Genomic DNA, 12284 nt, shown 5'->3' with positions numbered 1-12284 from the left:
ACGCGGATGGTTCAATCTGTTTCTGTCAGGCATCGACATCTACGACACCGTCGACTACTTATTTGGCAATTCCATCATCGTCTTCCCGGACTGCACCCTCCACAACCTGCTCTAGATTGCTAGCCATAGCAACATTGTGACGCCGCAGGGATGTACCGACCGATCCTGAGCACGAGCACTGCCATGCAGGGCAGCTGCATGGTAGCTGCGTTGGAGCTCACCGGCAACACACGACCTTCGACATGACCAACTACCTAAGCGGGTCGTGGAAGCTATACTCGCGCATAGTGGTCATCGGTCCTGACCACTGCCAACTCCTACGGTGAGGATGATGAAGCTGGAGGCACATAACTTAGGTTGCTTCCCTAGTAGATATAGCACTATTGTGTTATGCGTGGGCGTGTTGCGGCTAGTTGATGGCACCTATATCAACGGGTGGCAACACGTATCGATGGTGACCCCTTAGGGAAGTCGCATGCTAGAAAATGCAGGGCTAGCAAAATAATCTAATGATCCTCAGAACGATGAGATCATGCAGAGATCCAGTGGTGTGGCAGGTGGTGATCCATAGTATTACCATATTTTATTAGCACTAGGTCATGATCGGGGTATCTATTGTGAAAAGGTAGCAAATCCATAGCAAAGTTGTGGGCTTGTCCGCCGGGTGAGGCGGGTCTATCTCGCCCATAGTGGTCATCGGTCCTGACCACTGCCAACTGCTACGGTGAGGATGATGAAGCTGGAGGCACATGACTTAGGTTGTTTCCCTAGTAGATATAGATATAGAACTATTGACTAAAATCTAGGTTCCCACAAGGCTTTGTATGAAGATCTCATGTATTCCACCGTTTTGTAGGCTTGGCAATGTCTACCCTTTATATTTTCGCGAAAAGTGGTGATTTTATGTGTGTTCCTTAATTTTTCTTTATGTTTTTATGGGCCATAGGAACATGAAAAGCCACAAATTAAAGAGTCCAATTATTTGTAGAATTTATCCTAGAAAGAGGCTTTGTCATGCTTTATAAGTAAAGCCACATAGGACGAACGGATACAAGGTGATGGGAAGACCTACTTACAAAGCAGATCAAAGTAACAAGAAAAACGAGGAAGAAACACCACCGGGGACAACGATCCGAGGCCGCGATGAACGGGGGCTCCACGACGCCCACAAGAGGGTACTGAGATTCTACCCTAAAGAAAGAAAAACTTTATGCCCCTCAACGTCTTCCATTGACCGGTTTTTTCCAAGTTGTTTTTTAGTTAATTGATTTCTGGGTTTGACATGGAGAAAGGAGCAAGCATGAGTTCAGTGAAATACTTGAATTGAAACTAGCTAAAAAAAAAAAGGCAAGCGGAAGTAGCGAAGCTTTCTGGTGTGCGATGGATCACAAGTAAATAACTTCATAATCGTGTGCTAATTGATGGTGAATTTGCTGGGTTGGTACGCACTGTACGTGAACAAGCACGTACGCAGCAGGTACAGCATGCGCGCGGCCATCGATCGATCGAAGAAGAAAGCATCCCATGCGCGCGCATGCCAAAAACGAAAGGAAACGACCGATCGCATCGCAGCAGCATCCCACATGCCAGCATGCGCGCGGACTGGTTGACCGGTCAACCCAGCGCCAAGCATGAGTGTCGCCATAAATGCATCCGCGCGCGTGTCGCCATAAATGCATCCCGATCGAGGATTTTGCCTGGCTTTCCGTATAAGCGTTACCCAATACACACGATGAGACGGATTCAGTATCAGTCACTGAAAATTGTTGGCACGTCACCATCCGATACTGCTACGCTCCTTCCTAATCCCTCTCGTGCGCCTTTTTCCTGGCAAGCTCTCTCCTCTGTCTATATTTGACTGCTAGCTTCTCCATCCCCAAAGCAACACTCTCGCGCTATCCTACAGCATCTGCTCTGGTCAACTATTGATCGCGCGATCACGCAGCAACAGAGACGGGCAGAATGTTCCGAGCAGTGACGCATGTCGTCGTCGCCGGGGCGAAGAAGAGCCGAGCTGAGCATGCCATGTCCGCCTTCGCCAGCAACTTCTCCGCGGCTATTAACTCTCAGAGGTGCGCGCTCGATCTTGCCTAGTGTTTGGTTTCTTGAGTTCGTGAATAATCATGGACGATCGATCTTTAAGAGCTTGTGCGAGTATGTAGGTTGGCTGGGAAGGTGGCCGTGATCACCGGCGGAGCCAGCGGCATCGGCAAGGCGACGGCCGAGGAGTTCGTCAGGAACGGCGCCAAGGTCGTCCTCGCCGACGTGCAGGACGACCTGGGCCGTGCCCTCGCCGCGGAGCTCGGCCCTGACTCCGCGTCCTACACCCGCTGCGACGTCACCGACGAAGCGCAGGTCGCCGCGGCGGTCGACCTCGCCGTGTCCCGCCACGGCAAGCTGGACATCATGTTCAACAACGCAGGCATCAGCGGCTCCCTCACGCCCGCCCCTCTCGGCTCGCTGGACCTGGCCGACTTCGACCGCGTCATGGCGGTCAACACGCGCGCCATGCTCGCCGGCGCCAAGCACGCCGCGCGCGTCATGGTGCCTCGCCGCGGGGGGAGCATCATCTGCACGGCCAGCACCGCGGGCGTGCTGGGCGGCGTGGCTTTTCCGGCATACAGCGTCTCCAAGGCGGCGGTGCTGGGGCTCGTGCGCGCCGTGGCCGGGGAGATGGCGCGCTCCGGCGTGCGCGTGAACGCCATCTCGCCCAACTACCTCCCGACGCCGATGGTGATGGGGTACATGGCCGTGTGCTACCCCGGGGCCAGCGCCGAGGAGCACAGGCGGATCGTGGAGAGGGACATGAACGAGATGGACGGGCCGGCGCTCGCGGCGGAGGACGTGGCCGCCGCCGCCCTGTACCTGGCGTCCGACGAGGCAAGGTACGTCAACGGGCACAACCTCGTCGTCGACGGCGGGTTCACGGTGGGGAAGGTGCCCAACATGCCGGCGCCCTGACGACGTTGACAGGTCTTGACGCGATCATGATGTGTTCCGCGTTGATATACACAAGTTCTTCACCATTGTTGCGCAGTAACGCCTTCAGGTGTGGTAGTGAACAATTCTTCGTGATGAGACAACTTCAGAACTTCTACAGTACAATTATTTCTACCGGTCGGGTTGCATTTCCATTGTCTGAATTCTTAATTGTAACGAGCATACAACTCTTTGTTTTAGTTTCTTTGTTGTTTGCTCGCATAACAGTCGTTGACTTACGAAACACTTGTATATGACTCCTAACAAACTGACAATAATGCATGACTTCATTTCCATGTTAACATATCCCTTGCCTGCCGTAGTGTTTACGCACACGAAAGATATACTGATTATACGACCTTCCGATTTGGCAAACGGCCAATATCCTCCTGTCCAACATAGTTTAGTGTGAGAAAATGACAAGAGTTGATTTCTTAGTTCTAATTGCTGATTGCTCTAGTGCGTGCGACTACTATTGAGATGGCCATTCTCCGTTGGACCGACTCGACACACAGTTCTTCCCCATGGCAGACTATAAAATTTACCAGAAATTACTATTAACATAATAAGCAATTATTACATCACTAAAGAAAGTAGACGAAAAAGATGATTGGTAACGCTGTACAGCGATAAACACCTACATCCGTGGAGCATTATTTTACGGGCGCTCCTCCCTAGGTATTATCATAGTACCATCAAGGATAAGCCTGTCACGGTATACAGATACGGTCTAGTGCCTCTACCATGGGCATTGGATCGTTCCCAAAAATCAATCTTGTGTCTAACTTATTTTTCGTCTAGTATATTTTGGCTACCTCATGTGTCTTTATATTAGTCACAAGTTACAGAGTTCGACTTCAACATGTAACCTACCCGCACGGTCCAAATCAAATTGTAGCCTATACACATATTTGACACAACTTTGGCAAATATGTCGCCAACATGTAAATCGTAATCTTCGCGTGAACATCTGTATATGTTGAACTTGGTTTTCCATGTTGCTCACTTGCCTGAGTCGGCATCCGAATCCTCATTAGACTCGGTTGCCCGATCCCGCCGCCGCTTCCTCTTATTCAGCTCCACTAGGAATGATGCTGGCATGCACCTTGTACATGTTATTCGTAGTTCGCCCGCTCTTCAACACCAGCTTCTTGTCCTTCTTGACTCGCATGGTCAACTTGTTCCTATCATCACGGTAGACATAACTGTTGCCATGAAATTCCCCAAGTGAGATAAAGGTTCCTCTGAAGCCTTCAGACTATCTAACATACAGGAGCACCAGTTCATAACCATCTTAAGTCTTGACTTGATATATCCCTTGCCCATAATAACCCGAGGCACACCATCGACTTGACATACAACTCCAGAATCATCAGGCTTGTAGGTAGAAAACAACTTCTTGTTAGACGTCACATGATAAGAGCTCCCTCCATCTAGCACCCACACTTTATCCGACAATTCCCTTACTAAGGATAGAACTTCACCATCAAAATTAGTTGCTGAGGTAATAACAATACTTGCAGCTCCACCAGTCTTGGTGTACGTTGGACAATGCTTACTAATGTGAGACCACTTCTTTCCGTGAAAACACTACGACTTTCTTCTTCTTCGGAAGTTTTCTTTTCTCGTTGATCATAAGATAACAGACCAATTTATACTTCGCTTGAAGTGATGCTTGACTTGCCGTACGTGAGAGTAACAACCAAGCTCTTGTAAAGCTTAGGCAACAAAGTAAGCATAAGCAAGGCCATGTCCTCATCCTCCACGTTGGCCCCATACGTTTCAAGTCTGAGACCACACGGTTGAAGGAATTGACGTGTTCAGTAAGGTCCACCCCTTCTTGCATCATCATGCCACATAGCTCCTCCTTCAGATACAGCTTATTGGGTGCGGTCTTATCTCGAAACTTCTCTTCCAACATCTTCAAGATTACACTTGGTGACTCCTTATCCATCACATGATACAGAACCTGATTAGCTAGACTCAGCCGTATAAAACCAGCGGCCCTGATTTGCATCTCAGCCCAATCATCATCATCCATCTTGGTAGGCTTCACCACATCAGCTTTGGTTGGCTTCAGGTTTCCAGGCTGCCCCAGCAAATCCTTGACCCTCGACTACCATAACAGTAAGTTACCCGCACCATCGAACTTCGTCACCTCGAACCTGGTTGTGGAAGACATCTCGTCCTCCCGCTGCTCTCCGACGAACAGCCACTGATCTGACCGCTTAGACCACAAGCGATTGAACCAACCCAAGCCTCTCCTCCGGTTCATCAAAGCCTTCTTGCTAGCGCCACCTCACTTCTGAAGATATCGTGCTCGAGAATTAGGGGTAGCTCTTCGATACGTTTCCCTCCTAGCCCCACCGTTTATTGACCTCGAGATAGTTCGGATGTATGTCCACCTTCAATCGGATCCCACGTGACTTTTCTGAGCTCCAAGTCACACCTTGCGTCATCCAACTAGGCTTTCCATAGTTTCGTCCGTCATTGACCGATAACGTCTGATCGTCATTAGAGGTACCGAAAAACACACCGGTCCGGTATAGCTAGCTTGTAAGCAGAATGACTGAGAAAATTTCCGACTTTTGAGGCCTCCATGAACGAACTTCGCTAGCGGCACGCGTAGATGGTTTTATTTTGAGGATTTTCTGGATTCAAGAGATTTAATTAAAATATTGTTTGCGTTTAAAATTTTCAAAAATTAAGTTCAAACAACGTTTAAATTTAGAATGTTCAGAAACATAAAATGATCAAAATTCAAAAATGTTCAAGTTTAAAAAAAATAACTTAAAAAAAAATCAAAGCTGTCCGTGTAAAATACAAAACCAGAAACCAGGGGAAACATTCTAAAAAAAAAAAAAAACCAGGGGAAACAGGAAAGAAACAACCGACATAAAATGCAAAAAAGCCAGAAAACCTTTCGGTGATGGGCCGGCCCACCACGCGTGGGCGTGCGTCAAATAGGGTCTGCTCTCGATTCTCGAAGCATCCACGGACAGAGCGACCAACCCAGCCGCAAACCCGCAACTTCTTCCGCGACGCATCTTCTTCCCCACACCGCCGACTTGCCGTCGTATCCAAGCCGCCTCAAATACCCTCTCCCACTCCCAATACTCGCCCAATCCAAGCCACTCGCCGCCGGCGCCGCTTTCCTCCACCGCCGCCACCTCCCCGTCTCCACCCCCAGCCCCCCGACGGAGCGCACACAAACCCTAGGTTCCCCGCCCCGCCGCCCAATGCAGCCCTCCACCGATCAACGCCGCGGCAACGACAACAACCCACCCACGCCCGCCTCCTCTCGTGGCCTATGGCGCCCTCGGTACGCCGCGCCGTCCCCCACCCCCGCCGCCGCCGCCGCCCCCCGTCCGATCCCCACCTACGTCCCTCCCCACCACCGCAACAACAACTCCGCCCACACAATCCCGGCCTCCCACGCCCACCACCGGAACACCAACTACCGCCAAACCCCGCCGCAGGAGAGGCCGTATCCCTTCAACCACACCACCACCACCACCACCACCCCCCGCCGCGGCCCGCCGCACGAGAAGCCCGCGCCCGCGCCCGCGCCCGCGAACGCCCCACCGGCGGTGCCGCAGCTGGTGCAGGAGATCCAGGACAAGCTGGCCCAGGGCGCGGTCGAGTGCATGATCTGCTACGACATGGTGGGCAGGTCGGCCCCCGTCTGGTCCTGCGCCAGCTGCTTCGCCATCTTCCACCTCGCCTGCACCCGCAAGTGGGCGCGCTCCCCGGCCTCCCACTCCTCCGCCTCCGCCGCCTCCGCCGCCTCCGCCGCCTCCTGGCGCTGCCCCGGGTGCCAGTCCGCGCAGGCCGTGCCCGCCAACGACATCGCCTATGCCTGCTTCTGCGGCCGCCGCCGCGACCCCCCCAACGACCTCCTCCTCACCCCGCACTCCTGCGGCCACCGCTGCTCCAAGCCCCTCGCCAAAACACCTCCCGCCAAGGCCGCCTCCTCCGATGCTGCCACCAGCTGCCCGCACCTCTGCGTCCTGCAGTGCCACCCGGGCCCATGCCCGCCCTGCAAGGGGCACGCTCCGGCGCAACCCTGCCCCTGCGGCAAGCAGCAGGCGATCACGCGGCGGTGCGCGGACCGGGCCACACCGCTCACCTGCGGGCAGCACTGCGAACGCCTACTCCCCTGCGGGCGGCACCGGTGCGAGAAGGCCTGCCACACCGGGCCGTGCGGGGACTGCCAGGTGAACGTCTCCGCGCGCTGCTTCTGCGGCCGGAAAACAGAGACCGTGCTGTGCGGCGAGATGGCGGTGAAGGGGGAGCTTTCGGAGGACCAAGGAGTGTTCTCTTGCGGTGCGTTTTGCGGCCACGGTCTGGCGTGCGGCAACCATGCCTGCCGGGCTCGTTGCCACCCGGGGCCGTGCGGGGAGTGCGAGCTCGTGCCGGAGAAGGTGACCACGTGCCATTGCGGCAAGACGAGGCTGCAGGAGAAGGAAAGAACGAGCTGCTTCGACCCGGTCCCCACCTGCGACAAGGTTTGCGAGAGGAAATTGCTGTGCGGGGTTCATCGGTGCAGGAGTGCGTGCCACGAGGGGAAGTGCCCGCCGTGCGTGGTGCGCGTCGAGCAGAGGTGCAGCTGCGGCTCGTCAGGCCAGATGGTGGAGTGCTACGTCATGGCCTCGGTGGGAGAGTTCCGTTGCAGCAAGCCCTGTGGCCGGAAGAAGAACTGCGGGAGGCACAGGTGCAGCGAGTGCTGCTGCCCGCTGTCGAAGCCGTTTGCGCAGCATGAGGGCGACACCATGGATCCCCACTTCTGCCTCATACCGTGCGGCAAGATGCTCCGGTGTGGGCAGCATGGGTGCCAGCATCTCTGCCACAGTGGTCACTGCGATCCTTGCCGTGAGACCATATTCCATGATCTCACTTGTGCCTGCGGCAGGACATCTGTTCCGCCGCCGCAGCCGTGCGGGACACCGACTCCGTCGTGCCCACACAAGTGCACGGTCCCTCAGCCTTGTGGGCATCCAGCTTCCCACCAATGCCATTCTGGGGACTGCCCACCTTGTGTTGTGCCGGTGATGAGAGCGTGCATCGGGGGACATGTGATGTTGAGGAACATCCCTTGTGGTTCGAAGGATATAAGATGCAACCGTCAGTGTGGGCTGAATGCTTCCCCTCGTGATCCGGCTAGAGCCGCGACAGCGCTGAGGTGTCTGGACTATGGGTCTGCATACCAGGGTGATGCGATGTTGTGCCCAAGCAGCATCACTCAGGCTTCTTCAACAGGCAATGTGTGGGGTGGGGCACAGAGGGACGGAGGATCCGCTGCAAAGAGCAGTGCCAATCCATGGAACAAGGCTGGTGCCTCTGAGCCTGCATCATCTGGAGACTCGACAGTACTCAGCCATTCTTCAGGGATGAGCGTGCTTGGTCAAGTTCCAAGGTCAGCGTGGAGGCGTACTGATACTCACGGTCAAGTCATGGGTACCAACAAATTGACTGCTCTGGAGTCTCCTGCTTCCACAAGCTCATCTTCGCACTGATGCTGGGTCCAGTACGTGCAGCACAAGCCCAAGCTGCAGCCGGACTTCGAAGTGGAAAACTGGGAAGAATCGTGCAAGTGATGAGGCGTAGGCAGTTTGGTCGAGATGCCTTGTTTTTATTTGGATATCATTTATCTCTCGGTCTTTTTTTGACTCTATTATATATCTTGAGACTAGTATTCTGTCAAGTAGGTTCCTATTGTTGCTTGTTGTTGACTGTTCGGTGGGAAGTACTGATTCTGTCTCTGGGGCAATCCCCCTGTTAAGGCTGCTCCTTCGTCTGCAGACCTTCATTTGAACTAAGAAGAAATATGGCATAAATTTGCCTTCTATTCTCTCATCGCTTTCTCTGTTTGGATGTTACTTTGTGTGATCTCACGTATGTTATGAATTCCTTGTGTGCTCCCTGTAATTAGGCTGAGTCGTTCTCCTGCTAATGTTTTCTTATGCAGTAGTGTGGGGGAAATGCTGTGCAGATTTTGCTTCTGTTGCAAGTGTTGATATGTATGCAGCTACATGGTGCTTCTGTCCTGGGTCGAGTCACACTATCCTTTACAAAATCCTACAAATACAAATGGGTTTTTTTCCAGCTATATACAAATTACGAACACAGCCAATTCTTATGCGATGGAAATAGTTGTTCTTCCTGTGTTTGCTATAATTGGTTCCATGAGATTTGGAAAGCTAGTACATTTAGTGGAAGGCCAAAATTGGATAGCTGCAGGTGGCCAGTTTGATCTATTCAATAGCTGCACATTGAGTGAAAGTTTACCCTGATTTAATTCCATACTTGCACCTTTGGAGTACACCTTGATATTTGGGGTTTTGCTTGCAGTGTGCAGTTGGTCCTATTGACTATTGAGGATGCGCAGCTGATGTTCGATGGATTGCCTCTGTTGGATGTGTGCTTTCTTTCTATTTTTATGCTGAAAATAAAATCATCGACATTTTTTTTTGTAATCAACACTAAGCACTGGTGCATTAAATATTTGTTATATACAGTAAATTTTCAGCTGGATTTTACCTCCAAGTTGAATAGCTTATGTATTGCATCAAGTTGACTAGCTGATGCATCATGCGTGGCATCACATATTTAGCCTTCCTAATAAAACGGGCAATACAAATTGTTCTAACATGAATCATAATGATGCAAAGTTTTTGGCGGTTAGATTAGGAGATACATACACACTTAATAATTTCTTTTTGTATTTGCATGTTATGCTTCAGTTTTATTGGTCTTGATCCTGTGCCAGCCCTTTTCATCTTTTAGCTGTCTAATAGGTCTATACCCATCACTTTTCAAAGTGAAATTGTTTAATATGCCTTTTTCTTACATGTGCTAAAGCAATTCTATACCTGTACTAATTTTCAGATTTCTATGCGCCTTCCTCTGTTTGTAGCTTGCAGATTCCTTGTCTGTTTCTTTTTACTGCGGTGCGCTCCTTTGTGTGGTTGCTCTAAGGTGAGGTTGCTCTCCTCCAGTGATTTGATACACAGATTGTGGTTAGTGATGTGATAGTTCTGTTCATTTACTAATGTATCAAGTATCTACCAGATGTTTCATATTCATGTTTCTTTCTCTTCATAATTCTAAATTCTGTGAATTCTTGTGAGTAACTGAAAAACATTAGTAACGCTTCCCTTTGTTTGTTTTAACATCACAACTGCAGAATTAGTTAAAACTTATACCAAATGTTTTACTCATTACTAAGTCAAATCTAACATATCCTTCCTTGGAATGATTTCCATCTAGAATGCATGTCAGATATAGCAACCCGGATATTTCTAGAACACATGTCTACATCTCTGCACTCAGTTTTGCAGCATGTTTTTTTTATCTACAATGCTCAGAAAACAATATGACACAAATGTGCATTTTCCCTACCTTTCCCTTCTCGTTGCTATTCTGGCCCCGGCTTACACAAGCTAGGCTGTGGTGGGCAAGGAAGGTGAGGCATTTCCGTAAAGAAAAAAAGGAAGGTGAGGTCTCCCTGTCAAAGTTCTCGTTTGGTCACCGTTGGCCCTCAAGCCTCTCCCACACGCTGGTTGCCGGCCCTCACCACTGATGGTCCACCATGCTCTTCGCTAGGCCTTCCTGAGATCATCGACGCGAATTCCAAAGCCTTATGACGTCGTTCCCTTTGTATGGTCATTCACAGCTGTAAACATGAATCGAGCAGCAAGTGCCAGCTCGAAGTTCCACGGTCGGTAATTTGCAGTGCTCTTAGAGCTATGTTTAATTTTTCATGTTCAGTTTCTCTTATTCATCAGAATACATCGGCGTACAAATATAACAGAATATGCATTGCAGATTTGGTTGTTCAAATACGAGTCTTCTGCTTTAGAAAAGATGAGTTATTCGCTCCTGTTTGTATGCAGAGGTATATTAAGTCAGGCTTGCACACCAGTGACGCTAGGTAATGGTGGTCTCCACCCCATGACTTGAATGCCAGAGCTACAGATGACTATATATGGCTGCAACACATGTGCGGGCTCGCCATCCTTCTACAGCCCCTTGCTCTTTGTCTTTGGCCACATCGTCCTCCTTTGAGCTACAAGGGATGTTCTTGAGTGATCTACAGCAACAACATTACAGCTTGCAGGTAATTGTTCCTATTATTTGCTCATTTTTGTGTTATATTTCATTTCATTTTTGTTTTTAAAATTCTTCACATCCGTGCCTATTAATTAGTCACATATCCATAGATATTTATCATATATCTGTTAAATAACTCTTCACGTATAATTATTCGCAGTTTTACAGACTGAACTATACAGTGTTATCATGTTTTCTTCAGGTTGTTATTTGCAGGGGAAAAACATTGTCAGTTGTGGTGGTTAGATGATTCCTTTCACTAGGTTTGTCTTACTAACCAGGGTCATGCCCGAAGTATCTGAAATCTTAGAAGTAAAGAACACGAACCATGCTATTTAGAGCTCCTGTGTTATTTTAGCCTGGCCATGCATTGCTTGGTTCTGAAAATAGTTGCTATCTACTTGGTTAACCAGATAGATCAGGATGATGCCAGATCACCATGGGTTATAAAGCTTTTTGAGTTGCAGTGTCATACTATCATATGATGATTTCGTAGGAAATCAGGTTTTAAATTTGTATCTTATTTGGTAAGCACAAAAATTGTGGAAAATCAGTAGTGAAATACTCGCAGTATCTTTCGATTCACATGATCAGAAGGTCCACTTTCTTTGGTAGTAATGCTAGGCTACAAGTTGATATCTCTACCGATCTCAGATGGATTCTATCACTTTTACTTTATTCTTAGGTATAATGTGTTGTATATAAGGTATTTCTTAGGTAGTATGCATTGAATATAAGCTATAAGGTCATGTACGACCACAACTTACATCGTTGTTTGAGAATTTTCATCAGTCCTCAGTGCTCCGTGTAATTGTGGTCTCTTTTTTCTAAGTAAAAGTGAGGTATATCATGGTTGTTTTACAGAATCCCCAAATGCCAAATTAGGGAATGCAGCTACGTTATTTTCTGCTAATAAATATATTTGATCTATAAGCAGCAAAAGCACAACATTAGTGGATTTATAATATTTTTGACTTCTACTTTGATCATATCTCTGGCTACTAAAGTACATGCTCGCACGGTCCTAGTAGCCGAAATGATTGTTTGTCGTACTGTTTGTTTGTTTGAGGTTTTGTTAAGAGCTTTATATGCAAGATCATGAACTTTCAATTTCTCTATCTAGAGGAAAATCTATTGAGAATCAAGGCAAGGCAAAGAAAATTTTTGAGGCGATGTTTTTTTATTCTTATGTG

General features: G+C 49.3%; 2 protein-coding genes across 2 annotated transcripts; both read left to right on the top strand.

Annotated features, from left to right (window-relative positions):
• The first annotated feature begins 1910 nt into the window (after nucleotides 1–1910).
• Nucleotides 1911–3043, top strand: LOC124678983 (momilactone A synthase-like). The gene is made up of 2 exons (XM_047214827.1): nucleotides 1911–2072; nucleotides 2163–3043. The coding sequence occupies exons 1-2, from the start codon at nucleotides 1963–1965 to the stop codon at nucleotides 2959–2961; spliced, it is 909 nt and encodes a 302-aa protein (XP_047070783.1). The 5' UTR covers nucleotides 1911–1962; the 3' UTR covers nucleotides 2962–3043.
• A 3175-nt stretch (nucleotides 3044–6218) lies between these two features.
• LOC124673448 (NF-X1-type zinc finger protein NFXL1-like) lies at nucleotides 6219–8495 on the top strand. The gene has a single exon (XM_047209525.1). It carries the CDS (start codon nucleotides 6219–6221, stop codon nucleotides 8493–8495), a length of 2277 nt encoding a protein of 758 aa, XP_047065481.1.
• Nucleotides 8496–12284: the final 3789 nt, after the last annotated feature.

Source organism: Lolium rigidum, chromosome 7 (assembly GCF_022539505.1).
Source record: "Lolium rigidum isolate FL_2022 chromosome 7, APGP_CSIRO_Lrig_0.1, whole genome shotgun sequence".
Taxonomy (NCBI): Eukaryota; Viridiplantae; Streptophyta; class Magnoliopsida; order Poales; family Poaceae; genus Lolium; species Lolium rigidum.
Note: the sequence above shows the minus strand (reverse complement) of the source record. Positions and strands in the feature narration are given on the sequence as shown.